General features: G+C 47.5%; 1 protein-coding gene across 2 annotated transcripts in view; it reads right to left on the bottom strand.

The window, feature by feature from the left end:
- rnf123 (ring finger protein 123) overlaps positions 1-25,601 on the bottom strand; it is a 718,228-nt gene that overhangs the window by 277,888 nt on the left and 414,739 nt on the right. For both annotated transcript variants that reach the window (XM_072472026.1, XM_072472027.1), the window contains exon 32: positions 21,860-22,048. In XM_072472026.1, the coding sequence (XP_072328127.1) occupies positions 21,860-22,048 (189 nt within the window). The remainder of the gene's footprint in view (positions 1-21,859; positions 22,049-25,601) is intronic.

The raw sequence follows: 25,601 nt of genomic DNA, 5'->3' as shown, positions 1-25,601 counted from the left end.
AGTATACACGACTGCCATTGTTCGTCGGTGTTGGAGGGTTTGAATGTTTGTGGAAGGGGTACCAATCAACCGGGCTTGCTTTGTGTTGGATGATGTCGAGCTTTTTGAGTGGTGTTGGAGCTGCACTCATCCAGTCAAGTGGAGTGTATTCCATTACACTCCTGACTTGTACCTTGTGGATGGTGGACAGGTTTTTAGGGGGGGTCAGGAGGTCATAGATGATAGAATCTACAGTGCAGAAGGAGGCCAATCGGCCCACGAGCAAGCACCAGCCCCTGGAAAGTGCACCCTACTGAAGCCCATACCCTCTACCCTATCCCTGTAACTCCACCTAACCTTTTGGACACTAAGGGGTATTTTAGCAAGGCCAATCCACCTAACCTGCACATTTTTGGACTGTGGGAGGAAACCGGAGTACCCGGAGGAAACCCGCGCAGACATGGGGGGAAAGTGCAAACTCCACACAGACAGTCACTCAAAGCCAAAATTGAACCCGGAACCCTGGAGCTGTGAGGCAGCAGTGCTAACAACTTTGCCATTCAGTTAAACGACTCAGGATTCCTAGCCTCTGAACTGTTGTGGTAGCCACAGAATTAATATGGCTAGTCCAGTTCAGTTTCTGGTCAATGTTAATCCCAAAGATATTGATAGTGGGGGATTCAGTGATGGTAATGCCATTGAATGTCAAGGGTCAATGGTTTAATTCTCTCTTATTGGAGATGGTCATTGCCTGGCATGGTCATTGTGTGGCGCGAATTTTACTTGCCATTTGTCAGCCTAAGCCTGGACATTATCCAGATCTTGCTGCATTTGGACATGGACTGCTTCATTATCTGAGGAGTTGTGAATGGTGAAATTTGTGCAGTCATCTGCGAACATTACCATTTGTGATGGAAGGAAGGTCATTGATGAAGTAACTGAAGATGGTTGGGCCTAGGACACTACCCTGGGGAACTCCTGCAGTGATGCAGTGTTATGCAACAAAGTATGACACTGACTCAGGTGCAGCTCCAATAACACTCAGATATGAGGTCAGATGACCGAAAGCTTGGTCAAAGAGGCAGGTTTTAAAGAGGGCCTTAAAGGAAGAAAGTGAGGTGCAGCGGAGTAGAGCGCGAATTCCAGAGCTTGGGGCCTAGGCGGCTGAAGGTGTGGCCACCAATGGTGATTAAAATCAGGAAGACACAAGAGGACAGATATTTCACAGGGTCATGGGGTTGGAGGAGATTACAGAGATACGGTTGGGCAAGGCCAATAAGGGATTTGAAAACAGGGATGAGAATTTTAAAATCAAGATGTGCTTGACTGGGAGCCAATGTAGGTCAGCGAGTACAGGGGTGATAAGGGAATGGGGCTTGTGTTGAGTTAGGACAAGGGCAGCGGTGTTCTGAATGAACTCAAGTTTACAAAGGGTAGTATGTCGGAGACCAGCCAGGGGTATGTTGGAACAATCAGGTTTTGAGGTAATAAAGGTTAGAATAAGGGCTTCAGTAGATTTGGTGAAATGGGGTGAAGCTGGGCGATCTTATGGTTTTAATGATGGCACAAATGTGAGGGCAGAAGTTCATCTCTGGGTCAAATGTGACACCAAAGTTGCAAACAGATTGGTTTAATCTTAGCCTATTGTCAGGGAAAGGGATGGAGTTGGTGGCGAGGGAGTACGGCTTGGTGCAGAGAGGAAAACAATGGCTTCTGTCTTCCGAATATTTAATTGGAGGAAATTTTTGTTCATACAGTACAAGATGTTGGAGAAGCATCCCATACTTTAGCAACAGTGGAGGGGTCGAGAGGGGTAGTGGTGAGGTACAGCTGCATGTATTCAGCATACATGCAAAAACAAACACTGCACTTTCAGGTGGGCAGCTGTTGCTAACTTTTGGTTGGTTCAATTGGCTCTGTTTTATAACCTTTGCTCTTGAGTCGCCAGGTATCTTTATGATACCGCCATGAGGTTCAAGTTCAAGTAATGATCAATAACTCAACACACCAATTAGTAAGATTCAAATCAATGCACATTTATTATACACAGTAAATCGCTACCCATGCATAAACTCTACTTTCTAGACTATTTCTATAACTAACAGGTCTATACTTAGCTTCGGACTGGCCCACCAGGTCAGAGGAACAAATGGCCTTTCGTTCGGGTTCGGAGTCTGCGGGATTCAAAAGCTGGTATGGACTGGTAGCTAGGAGCGCCTATCTCGTAGCGAGCGTTGACTTGAGACTTACTTCTTTGGAGGCTGCCGGACAGGTCACTGTCAAGGGTTGCTTCGCGTTGCTGAGTGACCCTGTCAAGAAGGACGATTTGAACTTGGGAGCTTTACTTTCTAGTCTCCAGGGGCTTCCCGCCTTTTGGGGCGGACCCTGTACCTGGTTTCAAGTGATTGGACTTCATTCCAATCACTTGGTTTGATTTCTCCAATACTGGAGCTGTTCCCTGATCGTTGGGCGGTCTTTAAGTGTCCGTTAACCTCTTTTGTGTTGGCTCCTTCTGGCGCCAAGGAGTCTGGCTTGGCTTTGTTTACCTCAAAATGTTTCGATTGTTCCCGGGGATCGCTCATTACTATGCAGATGGCTGCTTGTATCGATGCTGTCTGGGTTTTTGCAGAGTCTAATACACAGTAACTTGCGCCTGCTAGTTTTTGCCTGTGTTGGCTGAATTTCCCTTCAGCCTTTGCGGTTCTCCATTTTAAGTCGGGAAGTGGCCAACTCAGGTGGCTACACTGCATGGACATGAGAAATAGGAGGGGACCAAGTTGGATCCTTGGGGAACACAAGAACTTAAGTCCTGGAGCAGGAAGAGAAGTCTTTGCAAACAATTCTCTACCTATGATTATATAAGTAAGAATGGAACCAAGCGAGTGCAGCTCCACTCAGCTGGACAACTGTGGAGAGGCATTGGAGGAGGATGCCAAGGTCAATCGTGTCAAAGGCTGCAGATAGATCAAGAAGGACAGGGAGGAATTGAATGTCCTTGTCACAGTTACATAGCATGCCATTTGCGACGCTGATTAGCACAATGGGAAAGAGTGTGGCCGTGAGAAAATAAGGAGCTTAGCTTGGAAAATCAAGATGTAGAGTCCGTTTGGGTGGAGTTAGGAAACAGGGCCAGAAAATATGGGTGGGAATAATTTATATGACCGTAAGTCTTCAGTTTACTGCACATTCTCCCCGTGACTGCGTGGGTTTCCTCCGGGTGCTCCGAATTTCCTCCCACAGACCAAAAGTGTGCAGGTTAGGTTGTTTGGCCATGCTAAATTTCCCCTTCGTGTCCAAAAGTTTAGGTGGGGTTACAGGGATAAGGTGGTGGCGTGGGCTTAAGTAGGGTGCTCTTTCCAAGGGCCGGTGCAGACTCGATGGGCCAATTGACCTCCTTCTGCACTGTAGATACTATGAACCAGAAAGGGGGGTGGGGGCTGTCTATGAGTACGGGGAGAAGGCAGGGCGTATGTTGACAGGTCAGCTCCGTGGGGAGGCCGCGGAGAGGGAGATAATTCAGGTACGGGACAAGGCGGGGGAGTTGGTGGCGGCTCTGGAACAGATTGAGGTGTTCGTGGAGTTCTATAGAGACCTGTATCAGCCAGAGCCACCGGGGGACGGTAGATGAGGGGGTGTTTGGGTGGGCTTGAGTGTCCGAGGTTGAGGGAGGCAAAGAGAGGGCAGGGTTGGAGGAGCCGGTGGGGGAGGAGGAGGTGAAGGTGGCAAGTGGGAGGATGCTGGCAGGGAAGGCTGCAGGGCTTCCAGTCGAGTTTTATAAAAGATTTAAGGATAGGCTGGTGCCATTGATGGTGGGAATGTTTGAGGACGCGATGGTTAAGGGTATCTCTCGCTGTTGCTAAAGGAGGACAAGAATCCGGTGGAGTGTGGGTTGTGTAGACCCATATCTCTGCTGAATGTAGATGCCAAGATATTGGCAAAAGTGTTGGTGTTAAGGTTGGAAGCGTGCCTCCCAAAGGTGATTGGGGAGGACCAGACGAGGTTTATAAAGGGAAGACAGTTGTCCTCGAATGTCATTTAATGGCACCATTGATGACTTTGCTGCTAATTAGATGGGGGTGGATAAGCTGCTGTGAAAAAGTCAGACCTGGACAATTCTCCACATTATCAAGGTGCCACAGTCTTAGCTGCACTGGAAGCGCTTAGCTAAGGGAGCATCTAGCTGTGCAAGTCTTCAGCACGATAGTCCCAATGTTGCCTTCTCTGTGTCCAGTACACACAGCTGCTTCTTAATGCCACAGGCAGTGAACAGAATTACTTTGTTAATGGCTTCAATGATAGTGGATCCAACAGAAGAGGCTAACATGGGTTCATCTACTCAGCGGCTTTGGCTAAAGATGCTTGCGAACATTTCAGCCTTGTTTCTTGTACTCACATGCTGAGTTCCATCATAGCTAAGCATGTGGCTACACATAGACATCTTCCTATTAGATGCTTTATTCGCTACTACAATTTGTGACTGGATGTGGTTGGAATACAGCTGTTATAGGACCACTTACCTCTGTCTATTGCTGATTGCAATCCACAGAAACACTGCATGGCAGCCTCACTCACGTGGCCCCCTCAGTCTAAACTATGGTGCTGCTTCTGGCACTCGCTTCTACACTCCCCATTAAACTAGAGCTGACAAGGGAAGAAAGAGGATTGTCACCATAATAAAGCAAACAAATCGACCACCAATAATGGCCCACCATATCTAATGGATGCCAAGTTCTGTGCTGCTAGATGTTCGTTGTGAAGATATTTGTGGCATCTCACGAATAGACAGCAAACACTGTGGTGGACTTGCTAACAGTGATAATGCTACATTTCCACCTCCCTCCATGGCCTCCTATAACATGAAGGAGCACTGATACATGAATTGAGAAAGGTCTCAGGATAAGAAGCTGATCGTTTAGGACTGAGATGAGAAGAAATTACTTCACTCAAAGGGTTGTGAATCTTTGGAATTCTCTACCCCAGAGGTTTGTGGCTGCTCCATCGCTGAATACATTTAAGGCTGGGATGGACAGAATTTTAGTCTCTCATGGAATTCAGGTATATGGGAAGTGGGAAGGTGGCACAGTGGATAACACTCCTGCCTCACATAGCCAGGGACCCGGGTTTGATTCTGGCTTTGGATGTCTGTGTGAAGTTTGCATGTTCTCCCCGTATCTGCATGGATTTCCTCCGGGTGCTCCGGTTTCCTCTCTTTCCAATGAAGTGCAGGCTAGGCGGACTGACCATGATAAATACACGGGGTTATCAGGATAGGGTGAGGAAGTGGGCCTAGGTAGAATCCTCTTTCAGAGGATCGGTACAGACTGTTTAAAAATATATTTTTATTAAAGATTTTTCATTATGAACACAATAAACAATCAAGAACCCACGCTAACTTAATCCCCCAACATTAAACCAAACCCCTTAACAAGTGATGGCGACTAAATATTTAAAAAATGAAATGAATGGCTTCCATCTCAAGTAGAACCCTACTACCGACCTCCTAAAAGTGTACTTGACCTTCTCCAAATGCAAGAATGACAAGAGGTCACCCAACCAAACCAAGGCATGGGTCGTAGCAGATCTCCACCAAAGCAGGACTCATCTCCGAGCTATTATCGAGGCAAATGCGAGGACATAATTAACAGAATTTCTGAAGTGAACTCCATGAGCTCACCCCAGGGGTCAGTTATGAAACAGACTGTCCTGTGTTCAGCTGAGACAAACACACCAAGAACGTTCCAACTCTTGATTACCTGGATTGACCGGAGTTTGCTGATCTGAGTCAGGCTGTACAATAATTGGCCTCAGTGCCCCTGGGCTGGTGAGGTGGCGTGGCAGGGAGGGAGGATAAAATAATTAGCCAGGTTCCCAAACAGACTGAAATGTGTGCTTCTGTGTATTTTCCAATGGATGCGGAAACCCCCAGTTGAATAGCCTGCTATTCACTACATGTGGCATTACCACTGGAGAGAGAAGATATCTGCAAGAGTCAGGAGAAGGGGTGAATATTGGGAATTTTTCCAATACTACAGTCATGGTGAAGAGAAATCTGTCCGAAAGGCCAGCTTCAGAATTACCACAGAATTACCTACATTACCACAGTGACCACACATCAAACAATATTTCACTGGCTATAAAGCACTTTGGGCTGTCCTCACATTGTGATAGGGCACTCGAGAAACGTAAATTTCTACTTTCTCTTCTTATAAATGCCTCCATAGACCATAGAATCCCTAAAGTGCAGGAGGAGGCCATTTGTTTCATCGTGTCTGCACTGACCCCCGGGTGACAGAGGTCATTGTGTAGGGCCCGAAGTCGGTCTACTTGTGCGCTAGCACATGTACCACGGGAGAGGGCATCTGGGGGCTCATTGAGCTTCCCGGGTCGATACAAGATATCGTAGTTGTAGGTGGTGTAATTGAAAATATGGAAAGATGTGTCATTTGAAACATGGAGGTCTGGCAATATCTGGTCTGAGAGAAACATGAGAGGATACAGGGAAAGATCCCACAAAGGGTTAACAGCAGCTGCCAGAGCAGGATTGTAAAATGTAGATATCCTTGGTCAAGCAGGCTTGGCAAACACGACAAACAGGATTTTGAATGAAGCCAAAAACAATCGCTCACACCTTCATTGAAATTAACTATCTTAGTAAGCATCTGGAAAAGGAAGGATGAGGTTCAGTTGAATTTGGTGACGATTCTAGGTGTGAAAATTTGCTAATACCAGGTAAATTAAAGAATCTACGAGAAACATAATTCAAAGCCAAAATCAAAGTCAAAATTATGAGCTGAGGACACAATTGGAAAATAAAACTATAGAAATGACAGGAACCAAACCAAAATTCACACCTCTTGAAGTCAAAGCATTTTTGAATATCACAAAGGACACAATGTAATCAGATCTATGAAGTGAAGTCATGTCAAAATGAATACTTAGTTGGATGAGAAGGTTTAGATCAAAGATACTTTTTGCAATCAAAGTTAAATAAGAGTTACTTTACAATATCATAAAAACTTAATAACTGTTCGAAAAATATATAAACCCAGAGACCAGGGCAGGAACTACCAGAACCAGAACTCAGAGAGGGGCGGAGAAGCAGAGTCAGGTTACAGTCAGCTCGGCCATGGGAAATGGACAGGGCAAAGCAGCCGAACTAAAACAGCTAATACATCTAAGGAAGACTAGGATTTTAAAAGTAGGTAGTGTCAGCTCAGAGACAGCCAGCAGAGTCAGCTCTCACAACTCTGTACATGGGAAAGATAGGACACAGCAACCGAGTTAACCAGCGAATACATCTAAAGAAGACCAGACTTTAAAGAAGATTGATTGTCAAAGAGGGCCTGAAGGTCCCTTCAACCAACCAGAAGGATCCAGAAGCAAGATGTTGTTACCTTTCTGTAAAGACAGTAATTGCAGCTTTTAAAAGAAAAAATATAATAATAAAATAATTTAATTTAACCTGAAATAGTGGTTATTCCAAAGTCTACTTTACTTACTTAGTAGCATCGATCCTGGGTCCCGCATTGCTAAGTGGTAAGTAGATGAAATCTTTGGTGAAGGTATGGGTTGTACCGGGGGATAACTTGAAAACATAGTTTGACCTGAATAGCACCAACTGAAGTCTGCATCGGAGTCGGGGAGTGAGAATCCCTGATCACCATTTAGAATGTCGGCCCTTTTTGGTATAGGGGGACTTCTAAGAATAGTGGTGAGTTTTCAAAAACAGTGGAGAGTTCGATCCTCCACCTCAGAATCCTGTCGTTCTTGATTTTGCCCCACTGTGTATTATTAAACATGAAGGCAACCGACTGTTGGTCAGTGATGAGAGTGAATCGCCTGTCGGCCAGGTAATGCCTCCAATGCTGCACAGCTTCTACAATGGCTTGGGCTTCCTTTTGACGGAGGAGTGTCGAATTTTGGAGGGTACGGTAGAAGAAAACCACGGGCCTGCCCGTCTGGTTGAGGGAGTTATTTGAAGAAGAGCAGGAGAATTCTCCCTGGTGTCTTGGCCAAATTTTATCGGTCAACCTACATCACTAAAATGGAGCATGTGATCATTTTATCATATGTCTGTGTGTGGGACTTTGCTATGTGTAAAATAATGGCAAAAGTACATTATTGGCTTTATTTCTGAGCCCTAAACTAAGCAAACATTTGTTTTTACGCACAGTTCAATAATGAGACAGAGACTGTCCACGGTAAACTGGGAAGATTGTTAATGAGTCAAACAACTGAAGATCAGTGGAGAATATTTGAAGAATCATTTAATGAGATACAGAGCAAGTATATACCCCTGAGAGGGAAAGGCTCCGCTTCACAAAAAAGCAGCCCTGAACAACTAAAAAGGTTAGGGACAGCATAAAACTAAAAAAAGGGCTGATAAAAATGCAAAACAAAGCACAGATCTGGACAAATGGGATAGATACAAAGACCAGCAAAGTGTCACAAAGCAGCTTATAAGAGCAAGTAAAAGGACTCATGAAAGCATCTTGCAAGGGACATCAAAACCAATAAGTATTATAGTTATATAAAGGGAAAGCAGGTAGTGAAGAGCAATGTAGGCCCACTAAAAGCTGAAAATGGGGATATTGTCAGTGATAATGGGGAAACGGCAGACATGTTGAATAATTACTTTGCCTCAGTATTTATAGTTGAAGAGGAGGATATCTTTAATTTTAATAAATTTCGAGTACCCAATTATTTTTTTCCAATTAAGCAGCAATTTAGCGTGACCAATCCACCTGCCTTGCACATCTTTGGATTGTGAGGGTGAGAGCAACACAGACACGGGGAGAATGTGCAAACTCCAAATGGACAATGAACCGGGGCCAGGACCGATGCCGGATTCACGGCATTGTGAGGTAGCAGCGCTAACCAATGCGCCACTAGAGGAGGATAACTTGTTGGACGTTCCAAAAAAAATTAATAGTCGATAGAGGACAGGGACTTAATACAATTAACATAAGTAGAGCATCACTAACTAGGAAATTAATGGAACTAAAGAGTGACAAATCCCCAGGACCTGACGGTTGTCATCCGAGGGTGCAAAAGGAAGTAGGGGAGCACATTGTAGATGCCCGAACTATAATAGAAACATAGAACATACAGTGCAGAAGGAGGCCATTCGGCCTATTGGGTCTGCACCGACCCACTTAAGCCCTCACTTCCACCCTATCCCCGTAACCCAATAACCCCTCCGAACCTTTTTGGTCACCAAGGGCAATTTATCATGGCCAATCCACCTAACCTTCACATCTTTGGACTGTGGGAGGAAACCGGAGCATCCGGAGGAAACCCACGCACACACAGGGAGAACGTGCAGACTCCTCACAGACAGTGACCCAGCGGGGAATCGAACCTGGGACCCTGGCGCTGTGAAGCCACAGTGCTATCCACTTGTGCTACCGTGCTGCCCTAATCTTCCAGAGCTTCCTATATTCAAGAGTAGTCCCTCTGGATTGGAAAATTGCACATGTCACTCCAATTTTTAAGAAGGGTGAAAGGGGGAAACCGGGGAATTATAGACCAGCTAGCCTAACATTAATTCTAGGGAAATTTCTGGAGTCAATAATCAAGGATGGCGTGACTGAACACCTTTGGTCAATCAGGGAGAGCCAGCATGGATTTGTGAACGGAAAGTCAAGCTTTTTTTCCCATAAAATATATTTTATTCAAATTTTTTGGCCAAACAAAACAATACAAAGGTCTTCCTTTCAACAACAATAAAACAGTATAAATAACAGTGGACGTTTATAACAAATAAATAAATAATATATATATAAACTAAATGGCAACTGCCATATCAAAAATAATAACTCTCCAAAAAAATAAAATCAAACAATCCAATATACATAACCAAGTACAAATATCTATACAAAAACACCCCTGGGGACCTGCCCGAGCCCTCCCCCTCCCCCCCTGGGTTGCTGCTGTTACCTTCCCATTTCCTTTATCGTTCTGCGAGGTAGTCAATGAACGGTTGCCACCGCCTGGTGAACCCTTGAGCCGAACCCCTTAGCGCGAACTTTATCCGTTCTAGTTTTATAAACCCTGCCATGTCATTTATCCAGGTCTCCACGCCCGGGGGTTTGGCTTCCTTCCACATAAGCAATATCCTTCGCCGGGCTACTAGGGACGCAAAGGCCAAAACATCAGCCTCTCTCGCCTCCTGCACTCCCGGCTCTTCTGCAACCCCAAATATAGCCAACCCCCAGCCTGGCTCGACCCGGACCCCCACCACCTTCGAAAGCACCTTTGCCACCCCCACCCAGAACCCCTGCAGTGCCAGGCATGACCAAAACATGTGGGTGTGGCTTGCTGGGCTTCTCGAGCATCTCCCACACCTATCCTCTACCCCAAAAAATTTACTGAGCCTTGCTCCGGTCATATGCGCCCTGTGCAAAACCTTGAATTGTATCAGGCTTAGCCTGGCGCACGAGGACGACGAGTTTACCCTACGTAGGGCATCAGCCCACAGCCCCTCCTCAATCTCTTCCCCCAGCTCTTCTTCCCATTTTCCCTTCAGCTCATCCACCATGATCTCCCCCTCGTCCCTCATTTCCCTGTATATATCCAACACCCTACCATCCCCCACCCATGTCCCTGAGATCACTCTATCCTGAATCTCCTGCGTCGGGAGCTGCGGGAATTCCCTCACCTGTTGCCTCGCAAAAGCCCTCAGTTGCATGTACCAAAATGCATTCCCTTGGGGCAACCCATATTTTTCCGTCAGCGCTCGCAGACTCGCAAACGTCCCGTCTACGAACAGATCTCTCAGTTGCACAATCCCAGCTCTCTGCCATGCTCCAAATCCCCCATCTATTCTCCCCGGGACAAACCTATGATTATTTCTTATCGGGGACCGCACCGAGGCTCCCGTCCTTCCACTATGCCGTCTCCACTGCCCCCAAATTTTCAGTGTTGCCACCACCACTGGATTGTGGTGTATTTCTTCGGGGAGAACGGCAACGGCGCCGTCACCATTGCTTGTAGGCTGGTTTCTTTGCAGGACGCCATCTCCAATCTCTTCCACGCCGCTCCCTCCCCTTCTCCCATCCACTTACACACCATTGAGATATTGGCGGCCCAGTAGTATTCACTTAGGCTCGGTAGTGCCAGCCCCCGTAGTGCCAGCCCCCCCCATCACTGCTACGCTGCAAGAACCCCCTCCTCACTCTTGGGGTCTTCCCGGCCCACACAAAACTCATGACACTTTTCTCAAAAAGCCTTCGTGACCATCACCGGAAGGCACTGAAACACAAAAAGGAATCTCGGGAGGACTACCATTTTGACCGCCTGCACCCTACCCACCAGTGACAGGGGCACCATGTCCCATCTCTTAAAATCCTTCTCCATCTGTTCCACCAATCTTGTTAAATTAAGCCTATGTAAGGTTTCCCAACCCCTGGCTATCTAAATCCCTAAGTACTGGAAATCTCTTGTCACCTTCCTCAGCGGTAAGTCATCTATTCCTCTGCTCTGCTCCCCCGGATGCACCACAAACAACTCACTCTTCCCCATATTCAATTTGTACCCCGGAAATTCCCCAAACTCCCTAAGTGTCTGCATTATCACAGGCATCCCCTCCACTGGGTCCGCAACATACAGCAATAAATCATCTGCATACAAAGATACCCGGTGTTCTTCTCCTCCCCTGAGTACTCCCCTCCACTTCCTGGAGCCCCTCAGTGCTATGGCCAGGGGCTCGATCGCCAATGCAAACAGTAACGGAGACAGGGGACACCCCTGCCTCGTTCCTCTATGAAGACGGAAGTAGTCAGACCTCTGTCTGTTCGTGACCACGCTCGCCACCGGGGCCCTATACAGCAGCTGTACCCATCCGATATACCCTTCTCCAAAACCAAATCTCCTCAGCACCTCCCACAGATAATCCCACTCCACTCTGTCGAATGCTTTCTCGGCATCCATCGCCACCACTATCTCCGCCTCCCCCTCTGGTGGGGGCATCATCATTACCCCTAGCAACCTCCGTTTGTTCGTGTTCAGCTGTCTCCCCTTAACAAACCCAGTTTGATCCTCGTGGACCACCCCCGGAACACAGTCCTCTATCCTCATCGCCATCACCTTAGCCAGGAGCTTAGCATCTACATTTAAAAGGGAAATGGGCCTGTAGGACCCACACTGCAGCGGGTCTTTTTCCTTCTTCAAAAGGAGCGATATCGCTGCCTCCGACATAGTCGGGGGCAGCTGCCCCCTTTCCCTGGCCTCATTAAAGGTTCTCGTCAAAAGCGGGGCCAGTAGGTCCATATACTTCCTATAAAATTCCACCGGGAATCCGTCCGGTCCCGGGGCCTTCCCCGCCTGCATGCTCCCAATCCCTTTTACCACCTCCTCCATCTCAATCTGTGCTCCCAGTCCCACCCTCTCCTGCTCCTCCACCTTAGGGAATTCCAGCTGATCCAGGAAATGCATCATTCCCTCCTTCCCTTTCGGGGGCTGAGCCTTATATAACCTCTCATAAAATGCCTTGAACACCCCGTTCACTCTCTCCACTCCCCATTCCATCTCTCCCTCCTCATCTCTCACCCCACCTATCTCCCTCGCTGCTCCCCTCTTCCTCAATTAGTGGGCCAGTAGCCGACTCGCCTTCTCTCCACACTCGTACTGTACACCCTGTGCCCTCCTCCACTGTGCCTCTGCCTTACCCGTGGTCAGCAGGTCAAATTCCACATGTAGCCTTCGTCTTTCCCTGTACAGTCCCTCCTCCGGTTCCTCCGCATATTGCCTGTCCACCCTCAGAAGTTCTTTCAGCAATCGCTCCCTTTCTTTACCCTCTTGCTTCCCTTTATGTGCCCTTATGGATATCAGTTCCCCTCTAACCACTGCATTCAACGCCTCCCAGACCATTCCCACCTTAACCTCTCCATTGTCATTAAGCTCCAAGTACCTTTCGATGCACCCCCTCACCCTTAAACATACCCCCTCATCCGCCAATAAGCCCATATCCATTCTCCAGAGTGGGTGCTGTTCTTTTTCCTCTCCTACCTCCAGGTCTACCCAATGTGGAGCGTGGTCCGAAATGGCTATGGCCGTATATTCCGTCCCTGTCACCTTCGGAATCAGTGCCCTTCCCAAGACAAAAAAGTCTATCCGTGAGTATACTCTATGAACATGGGAGAAAAATGAGAACTCCTTACTCCTCGGCCTACTAAATCTCCAGGGGTCTACCCCTCCCATCTGTTCCATGAAGTCCTTGAGTACCCTGGCCGCTGCCGGCCTCCTCCCGGTCCTGGACCTCAACCGGTCCAGCCCTGGATCAAGCACCGTATTGAAGTCTCCCCCCATTACCAACTTTCCCGCCTCCAGGTCCGGGATACGTCCCAACATACGCCTCATAAAATTTGCATCATCCCAGTTCGGGGCATATACACTCACCAGAACCACCGCCTCCCCTTGCAATCTGCCACTCACCATCACATATCTACCCCCACTATCCGCCACTATGGTCTTTGCCTCAAACAGTACCCGTTTCCCCACTAAGATAGCCACCCCCCTGTTCTTCGCATCTAAACCCGAATGAAACACCTGCCCGACCCATCCTTTACGTAGTCTGACCTGGTCTATCAGTTTCAGATGCGTCTCCTGCAACATAACCACATCTGCCTTTAATTTCTTTAGGTGTGCGAGTACCCGTGCCCTTTTAATCGGCCTGTTCAGCCCTCTCACGTTCCACGTGATCAGCCAGGTTGGGGGGCTTTTTACCCCCCCACCCCCCTCTTGTCGACTAGCCATCCCCTTTTTTAACCCAGCTCCTCACCCGGTTCCCACGTACCCGTATATCCCCCCGACGGCGCCCTCCCGCCTCGACCACCCCATCCCATAACAGCTCCCCCTTCTCCTTAGCAGCAGCAACCCAGTTAACCCCCCCTCACCCCCCCCCTCCGCTAGATGCCCCTCTAGCGTAGTTGCACCCCCATGTTGCTCCCAGAAGTCAGCGAACTCTGGCTGACCTCGGCTTCCCCCCCTTGTCCTCTGCCCCCACTGTGCGAGGCCCCCTCCTTCCTGCGTCCCTGTTCCCGCCATAATTACCATAGCGCGGGAACAAAGCCCGCGTTTCCCACTCGGCCCCGTCCCTAATGGCCGGCGCCCACAGTTCCTCATCCCCCCCCCAACATGGGGAAGAGAGAAAAGTTCCAGGATCGCAAAATTAACAAATTGAAAAAACCATCCCCCCCCCTTTTTTCTTGCCCCACATAATCACCCCACCACTTTGTCCCAAAAGTTCTTTCTCTTGCCCGACTATTCCAGCTTCTCGTCCACAATGAATGTCCACGCCTCTTCTGCCGTCTCAAAGTAGTGGTGCTTCCCTTGGTGTGTGACCCACAATCTCGCCGGTTGCAACATTCCAAACTGGATCTTCTTTTTATGAAGCACCGTCTTAGCCCGATTAAAACTTGCCCTCCTTCTCGCCACATCCGCACTCCAATCCTGGTATACGCGGATCACCGCACTTCTCCCACCTACAGCTCCGAGTTTTCTTCGCCCATCTGAGGACCGTCTCTCTGTTATTATAGCGGAGAAACCTCACCACTATAGCTCGGGGTATTTCTCCAGCCTTCGGTCTTCGTGCCAGAACTCGATAAGCTCTCTCCACCTCCAAGGGGCCCGTCGGGGCCTCCCATCCCATTAGCGAGTGAAGCATCGTGCTCACATATGTCCCGACGTCCGCCCCTTCTGCGCCTTCAGGAAGACCCAGAACTCTTAGATTCTTCCTCCTCGAGTTATTCTCCAGTACTTCCAACCTTTCCACACACCTTTTGTGCTGTGCCTCGTGCGTCTCTGTCTTCACCACCAGGCCCTGTATTTAGTCTTCATTTTCAGCAGCCTTTGCCTTCACGACCCGAAGCTCCAGCTCTTGTGTCCTCTGCTCCTCCTTTAGCCCTTCAATCGCCTGTAATATTGGGGCCAACAGCTCCTTCAACTCCCTTTTCAGCTCTTCCACACAGCGCCGCATGAACTCTTGTTGGTCCGGGCCCCATAACAAGCGGCCACCTTCCGACGCCATCTTGCTTTGAGCTTCCCTTCCTTGCCGCTGCTCCAGGGGATCCTCCACAATCCGGCCGCTATCCTCTCCCTTATCCATGTGTGCCCGGGGGGGATTCCCTTCTGGTTTACCGCACAGTGTTTTTGGCCGTTTAAATTGCCGTTGGGGCTCCTATCAAGAGCCCAAAAGTCCGTTCCAACGGGAGCTGCCGAAACGTGCGACTTAGCTGGTCATCGCCGCACCCGGAACATGGAAAGTCAAGCTTGACTAATCTTGTTGAATTTTTTGAAAAAATGACTAAGGTAGTGGACAGGGGAATGTCTATGAATGTCATTTATATGGACTTTCAGAAAGAATTTGATAAAATCCCACACAAGAGACTGTTAACTCAAGTGGAAGTCCACGGAGTTGAGGGAACATTATTGACATAGTTAGGACATCGGTTGACTGGCAGGGGACAGAATGGGGATAATGGGTAATTACTCTAACTGGCAGGATGTGACTAGTGGTGTACCACGGGGATCTGTGTCGGGGTCTCAATTATTTGCACGATTAATTAATGACTTGGATGATGGCCTAGAAAGCATGTATCTAAATTTGCGGGTGATACAAAGTTAGGTGGCATTGTAGGCAACCTAGATGATCGCAGAAAAATGTAAGGAGATATTGACAGACTAGATGAATGGACAAAATTATGGCAGATGGAATTTAATGTAAGCAAGTGTGAGGTCATCCATTTTGGACCCAAAAAGGATAGAGCAGAGTACTTTCTAAATGGAAGGTTAGGTATAGTAGACGTACAAAAAGACTTGGGACTCAGGTACATGAGTCCTCATAATGCCAGGAACAAGTGCAAAAAATAATCAAAAAGGCTAATGGAACGCTGGTCTTTATATCTCGAGGATTGGAATATAAAGACACAGGAGTTATGCTACAGCTATACAAAACCCTGGTTAGACCCCACTTGGAGTACTGTGAGCATTTCTGGGCACTACACCTTAGGAAGGATATTTTGGCCTTGGAGGGTGTGCAACGTAGGTTTACAAAAAAGATACCTGGATTACAGGGGTTGAGTTACAAGAAGAGATGACTCAAATTAGACCTTTTTTCGGTCGAATTTAGAAGGTTAAGGGGTGATCTGATCTAAGTATTCAAGATATTAGGGCAGCACGGTAGCACAAGTGGCTTCCCAGCGCCAGGGTCCCAGGTTCGATTCCCTGCTGGGTCACTGTCTGTGCGGAGTCTGCACGTTCTCCCCGTGTCTGTGTGGGTTTCCTCCGGGTGCTCCGGTTTCCTCCCACAGTCCAAAGACGTGCAGGTTAGGTCATTAGGTGTTTCCGCAGTTGTACCCCAGCAAGGATCAATACCTTTGGATGAGGAGGACAGACAGAGCAAATTGGCGATTTAAAACACCCCTCTGGCTGCAGCAAGACAGTAAGTGTCAGACTGCCTGAGAATAAATCTGTATTTCTGGATTTTGTGAACCTGCTCGCATATGCTTTTCTTATTGGACTGCAATGGTTTTCTCAGCAGGATTGTTTCCTCTCTTGCTGTCTTGAAAATGAACTCAATCTGCTTTCTGCTGTGGAGCAACATTGCGTCCCATGAAGCCCAAAGTTCCACTTCACACGGTTAACTCCCCATGCCCACAAAGATCTTACAAATGTTGCCCCATATGCCAAATATATTTTTAAAATATTCAGCAGGAATTATATATTTTCTATTTCCAAATGTGCATTTGTAGATGGCATAATCCAGCAACGACACGTTATAAGTCACGTCAGCAGTGAACTTGAACACAACACTCCACATGAATCCAATAATTGAAACAAAGGGTGCAGAGGCAAAGGGACAAGGCAATAAAGTACAATGAACTTCAGGGTATGGGGAGTAATTAATCCAGAATTCAATTAACACCTGTAGATGAGATCATAAACAAGTGGGACATTTCAATGGTTTATGGGAGTCATTCAAATCCTGTGACTAAATCACTTCTTGTATCGGTACTCTATATCATCTGTAATTATTCTCATCTGTATGTTGATATCCCAATAAAATGGAATCAAATGACTGACAGATTTCAGTGCAAGGACACTGACTGAAGATTCTATGTTGCTCAGGCATTTTAATCAGTGCGATGGTGACTGTGAAATGTTCCAGGTATGTATGCCCTCTCAAACTGAGAAGAGTATAGAAGACCAATGCTGAGAGTTCAAATCCGACCACAAACTGAAAATTGTGAAACTAAAGTCAATTAATTATCAATAAGCTGCTGGAATGCTGTAAAAACCCAAATGGTTCACCAATTTATCCCGGTAAGGAGAGCCTGCAGTCCCAGGCCAAAGGAGTCGGGAAAAGTGGTGGGTGAGGTAGAGCCAGGTGAGGAAGAGCTGGGTGTCATCAGTGTTCACACAAAAACTAACAGTGTACTTTTGAATGATGTCACCAACGGGCAACATGTAGATGAGAAATAAAGGGGGGCACGTGAAAGCTATGTGTACTTTTGAATGATGTCACCAACATGCAGAATGAGAAGAAAGAGGGATGGGGACAAGGATAGATCCTTGGGAACACCAGAGGTAACTGTGTGAGAAGCAATTGTAGATGATTCTCTGGCCACTGTTATAATGGGACCATCAGAAAGCAATCCCACTCAGCTGGATGAGAGTGGACAGGTCAAAAGAGGAAGTTCTGGAATTACTCAGCAGGTCTGGCAGCATCTGTGAGAGAGAAACAGAATTAACATTTCAAGCCTGCAAAGAGAGGGAGAAATGTGATGAATTTAATGCAGGGGAGTGGAGAGGTGTTAAAAGGAAGATGCTGTGGTCAACCATATCAAAGGACAAAAGGAAAATGTTTACCTTTGTCGCAATCACATATGTAATTTGTAATTTTGGCAGAACTCCAGGAGAATCAGGGGGCAGAGGTGAGTGTATTGGCCATCACTAAGGAGAAGGTTCTGGAGAAACTGAAACGTCAGAAGGTGGATGAATCACCTGGACCGGATGGACTACACCCCAGGGTTGTGAAGGAGATAGTTGAGAAGATTGTGGAGACATTGGTGGTGATCTTTCAGGAATCACTGGAGGCAGGGAACGTCCCAGAGGACTGGAAAATGGCCAATGTAACACCCCTGTTTAAGAAGCGAGGGAGGCAGAAGATGGGAAATTATAGGCCGGTTAGCCTGACTTCGGTCATTGGTAAGATTTTAGAGTCCGTTATTAAAGATGAGATTGTGGAGTACTTCAGCTGGTGACTAGTGTTGTGCCTCAGGAGTCGGTGTTGGACCATGATTTTTCACAATATACATTAATGATCTGGGAAAAGGAATCGAGGGCAATGTTGCTTAAGTTTGCAGATGATACAAAGATATGCAGAGGGACAGGTAGTATTGAGGAAGCAGGGGGGATGCAGAAGGACTTGGACAGGCTCAGAGAGTGGTCAGTGAAGTGGCAGATGAAATACAATGTGGAAAAGTGTGAGGTTATGTACTTTGGAAGGAGGAGTGCAGGTTCAGTCGGCTGTTAGGAAGGCAAATTAAATGTTAGCATTCATGTCGAGAGAGCTAGAATACAAGAGTAGGGATGTACTTCTGAGGCTGTATAAGTCTCTGGTCAGACCCCATTTGGAGTGTTGAGAGCAGTTTTGGGCCCTGTATCTAAGGAAGGGTGTGCTGGCCTTGGAAGGGGCCCAGAGGAGGTTCACAAGAATGATCCCAGGAATGAAGAGCTTGCCGTATGAGGAACAGTTGCAGACTCTGGGTCTGTACGTGTTGGAGTTTAGAATGATATGGGGAGGGTCTTAATGAACCTTACAGATACTAGAGGACTGGGTAGAGTGAATGGGGAGAGAATGTTTCCACTTGTAGGAAAAACTAGAACCAGAGGGCACAGTCTTAGATTGAAGGGATGGTCCTTTAAAACAGAGATGTGGAGGAATTTCTTCAGCCAGAGGGTGGTGAATCTGTGGAAATCTTTGCTGCAGAAGAATGTGGACGCCAAATCTCTGAGTGTCTTTAAGACAGAGATAGATAGGTTCTTGATTAATAAGGGGATCAGGGGTTATGGGGAGAAGGCAGGAGAATGGGGATGCAAAAAATATCAGCCATGATTGAATGGAGGAGCAGACCAATGAGCTGAGTGGCCTAATTCTGCTCCTATGTCTTATGGTCTAACTCTGGCAGGATGGAAACCCAATTGGAGGGATTGAAACATGGAGTTCAGGCAAATATAGGAGCCGATTTGGGAGGCAGCAACACATTCTAGGACTTATGGAGAAGAAAGAGAGGTTATAAATGGGAACGGTGGTTTACAGGGAAGATGGGGTCAAGGGTTTTTCTTGATGAGGGGGTGACGGCAGCAAAGAGAGAACTGTTAACGATAATGGTTAACATGGAATCAGAAGGGGAAATTTGATGGTTAGCAGTTTAGTGGGAGTATGACTGAGGGAACAGGAGTTGGATCTTATGAACAAGTTGAGCCCAGAGACGGGATGAAGGGAGATAGAGAAAGTAGGGAATGATGCTAGTTCAAGGCCAGGGTAGGAGCAGCTCTAGATGAACTTTGCTCAGGTGGACTGAGAGAAGGGAGGCATGTGGAAATGGCAGCTGACCAGTTGGTTTTGACCCTAGTGAAAAAGAGGTCCTTGAAAATGAAAATGAAAATGAAATGAAAAATGAAATGAAAATGAAATGAATGAAAATCGCTTATTGTCACAAGTAGGCTTCAATGAAGTACTGTGAAAAGCCCCTAGTCGCCACATTCCGGCGCCTGTTCGGGGAGGCTGGTACGGGAATTGAACCGTGCTGCTGACCTGCCTTGGTCTGCTTTAAAAGCCAGCGATTTAGCCCAGTGTGCTAAACCAGCCCCTGGTTGAGCTCCTCAAACTTATTTTTGAAGGTGAAGGGGGGGTGGCGGGCGGTAGGCAGTTTATGCAGAGGAGAGCAGGATCAAATAGTGGACCAACCAGGTGTGGCTAAATCAGTCTTCTGCCATATTCTTTCAAATCTGCATCCCATGGATTTAAGGGACTATACGTGGGGGCGGGGGGGGGGGGGGGGGAGAATGGTCAGGGTGATAGAGAGTAATGAATTTAGTGGGGGCTAAGAATCAAAGATGGAGGTGAGGGTGTGGTTGACCAAATCAGGCGGTGTGGAAACAGGGACAGGGGACAGATAGCTAGGATCTTGAAAGTGTAGTTGCTATACCATGTATATGTGCGATTTTAACTCTGGTACACCAGGGTCAATACACTCAGTAAACCCAGTGACAACACGTATTTTTACTGATAAAATATCAAGATTAAAGAAAGTAAAAGAGACAAGATCAATTTTGGATTTGATGATAGGATTGGAAAACTTGGAAGATTGTAGGTGGAAGGGAAACCTAAGGGACTGTGGGGATCCATAATTCTGAGGTCCTGGGGATGGGAGCTACAATACTCTGTCACACAGCATCAGTATGAAGCTCCCAATTCTACTATGGTCAGATCTTCCCTCATTTCCTGTACACTACAACACTGATCTACTATAGGAATCTCACCAGTGGGAACAAATCTTCCAGAGTCTGTCTGAACATAACATGCAATACAGCCTGAAATATCAGGGTGTACCCCTTAGAATAAATTGTTCTGATGCAGCACATCACAACCACTGGGAATGCTGTAACACAGCAAATATCACAGTGACAAACCAATTGTTCTTTATCGAACAGTGCCTTGGACATCCACTCTGTCCTGTCCGTTTCACAATTAATCTAAAAGATGGAATTTCCAACAGTGCAGCACTCCCTCAATTCTATGCTCAAGAGTCAGCCGAGATTTGTGGAATTTAAACCCATGACCTTCTGAGGTGAATTTTCTGGAACGGGTGCAGAGGAGATTTACCAGGATGTTGCCTTGGCTAGAGATTTCTGGCTATGAAGAGAGACTGGGGTTGTTTTCCTTGGAGCAGAGGAGACTGAGGGGGGACATGATTGAGGTGTGCAACATTATGAGGGGCATAGTTAGAGTAGACAGAAACAAACTTTTCCCCTTGGTGGAGGGATCAATGACCGTGAGCCATTGATTTAAGAGGGGCAGAAGGTTTAGACGGGGTGGGAGGAAAAACCTTTTCACCCAGAGGGTGGTGGGAGTTTGGAACTCGCTGCCTGAAAGGGTGGAGGCAGAGATCCACATAACATTTAAGAAGTATTTAGATGTGCACATGCGATACCAAGACAATAAAGGCTATGGGCTGGAAAACAAGATTAGAATACTTAGGTGGTTGTTTTTGACCAGCACAGGGGTAATGGGCCAAAGGACTTTTGCAGTGCTGTAGACCTCTATGACTCTGGGCTATCAGTGCTACAACTAAGACAAGGCTAGTACCTAGGCCAAAGAATCTGACCAGTGGGAATAAATACTTCTGAGTGTTTAATACATTCTCAAGGTGCAATTAGGAATGGGCAATTAATGCTGGCATAGCCAGCAACACCCACATCCCATGAAAGAATAAAAAATGAACCCGTGTGTCTCATTTCCATATCCATGACCTCTAACACCCGTCTGAATCTTGCAGAAATTCCAGTAAGAGGAGGCCACGACCGGAGACCCAAGAGCTCCGACCCTAGCAATCAGCTAAGTGTGGTTAGAAATAGTCGAAATAGTAGAAATAGACCGAATTGCTTGTCTCTTACAACACTGAGTCTTGTAATCCATTTACAATCATATTCCAGATTAAACAGTCCATGTCAATTGCATGTGGCAACTGTAGTATCTTAAGTGACAATTAAGTACCCTCACAAGCATGCAAACAAGCACACCCATTCTCAAAGGAATAAGCAATTTGATTTGTAACGGTGAACATGCCTGTAGGGCCTGAGGTTTGTCGTTTACCTGTGCAAGGCGTCTCAGCAGCAGTTCTGCAGATGGTCTGGACCAGTTCAGGAAAATCTCGGGGACAAGAGTGATAGTCATCTCCAGAACCCTCAGCAAGCTCACAGAAAGGTCAAAGCAGGTGGCGCAAACCTTCAGCTGGCGACTGTCGACAAAGTTCCGCTCTGGCCGTTCAGCTGCCTGTTGGATCTACAAGGGCAAAAAGAAAGAGCAGTGTGAATTAACAGAGAAAACTCCACTTCAATATTGAAACAAGGACCCGACTATTCATTCTACCGAATATACCAGGGCAAGAAATAAACTGACAGAGAGCCCCAATTCAACCAGAATCAAAAGGAGACCGGTGCGCTGGATTAAATTAAACCAGGCCCATCGCTTCTATCACACCTGTCATTTATCTGTCTCTCTTTTTACCCACCTCCCAAAGATCTGAAAGACATGGCAGAATGGCAGAGAGGCCGAAATGAGTGTTATTGATGTACATGTGGAAGCTGGCTCCATGTCTGTGAATGATGTCACCAAGAGGCGACCGGTAAATTACAAAGAGGAGGGTGCAAAGAAAGAACACTGGCGAACAGAAATTAGTGGATTCCATGCGGCACTATCCAATTGAGAATATTTTCATACGTTCATGTTCATAAGATATAGGAGCAGAATTAGGCGATTCGGCCCTTCAAGTCTGCCCCATCATTCTATCATGGCTGATATGTTCCTTATTTATCGACATTGAACTCCATCTGCCATATTTGGACCCACTCTCCTAATCTATCTATATCCATTTGTAAGGTTCTTATTTCCTCATTGCAGCTTACTGTCCCACCTACTTTTGTGTCATCCACAAATTTGGCCATAGAACCTGCTATCCCTGTATTTTCAACTTCTCTAATCTGGCATCTGTCTTCAAAGAAGGCAAGGCTTTTGTTCTTGTCCCAACAAAGTAGAGGCTCAAGGAGCCTGTAAGAGCCCTGGAATATTTCTTTTTTTAAAAAAATATGTTTTATTGAAATTTTTTTCGATCAAAATTTTTTCCCCCTTACAGAACAAACATAACAGTAAAGAAAGTTCAACAATAAACAAATGGCTAATCAACATGGTAGTCTAATCATTTAACATAAACTACAACTTCCACCCCCCCCACCCCCCCCCCCCCCCCGGGTTGCTGCTGCTGGTCATCTGTCTTCCCTCTAACGTTCCTCTAGGTAGTCGAGGAATGGCTGCCACCACCTGGTGAACCCTTGAGCCTATCCTCTCAAGACAAACTTTATCCGCTCCAGTTTTATGAACCCCGCCATATCGTTTACCCAGGACTCCAGTCCGGGGGGTTTCGCCTCCTGCCACATGAGTAGAATCCTACGCCGGGCTACTAGGGACGCAAAGGCCACGTCGGCCTCTTTCGCCTCCTGCACTCCCGGCTCATCCGCAGCTCCAAATAGAGCTAGCCCCCAGCCTGGTTTGACCCGGGCCTTCACCACCTTAGAAATCACTCCCGTCACTCCCTTCCAATACCCCACCAGTGCCGGGCACGACCAAAACATGTGCGTGGTTTGCCGGGCTTCCGCCGCACCTCCCACACTTGTCCTCCACTCCAAAGAACCTGCTCAGTCTTGCTCCCGTTATGTGTGCTCTATGTAGCACCTTAAATTGAATCAGGCTAAGCCTGGCGCATGAGGAAGAGGAATTTACCCTGCTTAGGGCATCAGCCCACATACCCTCCTCTATCTCCTCCCCTAGCTCTTCTTCCCACTTTCCTTTTAATTCGCCCACCAACTCCTCCCATTCTTCCCTCATCTCTCGGTATATCTCTGACACCTTGCCCACTCCGACCCACACCCCCGAAAGCACTCTGTCCTGAATCCCCTGTACCGGGAGCAGCGGAAATTCCCTCACCTGTTGTCTAGTGAATGCCCTCACCTGCATATGTCTAAGGAAGTTTCCCCGGGGCAACTTATACTTTTCCTCCAATGCTCCCAAGCTCGCAAACGTCCCATCTATAAATAAATCTCCCACCCTCCTAATTCCCAACTGGTGTCAGCTCTGAAATCCTCCATCCATTCTTCCTGGGCAAACCTATGGTTGTTCCTGATTGGGGACCCCACCAGGGCTCCCCGCACACCTCTCTGTCGCCTCCATTGTCCCCAGATATTCAATGTTGCCGCCACCACCGGGTTCGTGGTAAACTTTTTTGGTGATAGCGGTAGCGGCGCCGTCACCAGCGCCTCTAAGCTCGTCCCTTTACAGGACTTTCTCTCCAGTCTTTTCCACGCCGCACCCTCTCCCTCCATCATCCATTTACGAATCATCGCCACATTGGCGGCCCAATAGTAGTCGCCCAAATTCGGTAGCGCCAATCCTCCTCTGTCCCTGCTACGTTATAGGAACCCCCTCCTTACCCTCGGGACTTTCCCTGCCCACACGAAGCTCGTGATGCTCCTGTCTATTTTTTTGAAAAAGGTCTTAGTGATTAGTATAGGGAGACATTGAAATACAAATAAGAACCTCGGGAGGACCATCATCTTAATTGCCTGCACTCTGCCCGCCAACGACAGAGGCTGCATGTCCCACCTCTTGAAGTCCTCCTCCATTTGTTCTACCAATCGTGTCAGATTAAGTCTGTGCAAGGTTCCCCAGCTCCTAGCGATCTGAATCCCCAGGTATCGGAAGTTTCTTTCCACTTTCCTTAGAGGCAGGCCTTCTATCTCTCTACTCTGGTCCCCTGGGTGTATCACAAATAGTTCACTCTTCCCCATGTTAAGCCTATATCCCGAGAAATCTCCGAACTCCCTCAACATCCGCATAACCTCTATCATCCCCCCCGCTGGGTCCGACACATACAACAGTAGGTCATCCGCGTATAGCGAGACTCGGTGTTCTTCTCCCCCTCTAATCACCCCTCTCCATTTCCTGGAGTCTCTCAACGCCATGGCCAGAGGTTCAATTGCCAACGCGAACAACAGTGGAGATAGCGGGCATCCCTGTCTTGTTCCCCTATATAATTGGAAATACTCCGATCTTTGCCGACCCGTGACTACACTTGCCGTTGGGGCCCCATAAAGAAGTTTGACCCAGCTAATAAACCCATTTCCGAACCCAAACCTCCTTAACACCTCCCATAAATACTCCCACTCCACCCTATCAAATGCCTTCTCTGCATCCATTGCCGCCACTATCTCTGCCTCCCCCTCCACTGGGGGCATCATTATCACCCCTAATAGTCGTCGCACGTTGACATTCAGTTGTCTCCCCTTTACGAACCCTGACTGGTCTTGGTGCACCACCCCCGGGACACAGTCCTCTATCCTCGATGCCAGTACCTTTGCCAGCAATTTGGCGTCCACATTCAATAATGAAATAGGTCTATAGGACCCGCACTGCAACAGGTCTTTATCCCTCTTCAAAATTAGCGATATCGTCGCCTCCGACATTGTCGGGGGTAAAGTCCCTCCTTCCCTGGCCTCATTGAACGTCCTCACCAACAACGGGGCCAACAAGTCCACATATTTTCTATAAAATTCCACCGGGAACCCGTCTGGTCCCGGAGCCTTGCCTGCTTGCATGTTCCCCAGCCCCTTAATAACCTCGTCCACCCCAATCGGTGCCCCCAGGCCTTCCACCTCCTGCTCCTCCACCCTCGGGAACCTCAATTGATCCAGGAACTGCCGCATCTCCTCCTCTCCCTCTGGGGGTTGGGACCTATACAGTCCCTCATAAAAGGTTTTGAACACCTCATTTATCTTCCCTGCTC

Source organism: Scyliorhinus torazame, chromosome 13, assembly GCF_047496885.1.
Source record: "Scyliorhinus torazame isolate Kashiwa2021f chromosome 13, sScyTor2.1, whole genome shotgun sequence".
Taxonomy (NCBI): Eukaryota; Metazoa; Chordata; class Chondrichthyes; order Carcharhiniformes; family Scyliorhinidae; genus Scyliorhinus; species Scyliorhinus torazame.
Note: the sequence above shows the minus strand (reverse complement) of the source record. Positions and strands in the feature narration are given on the sequence as shown.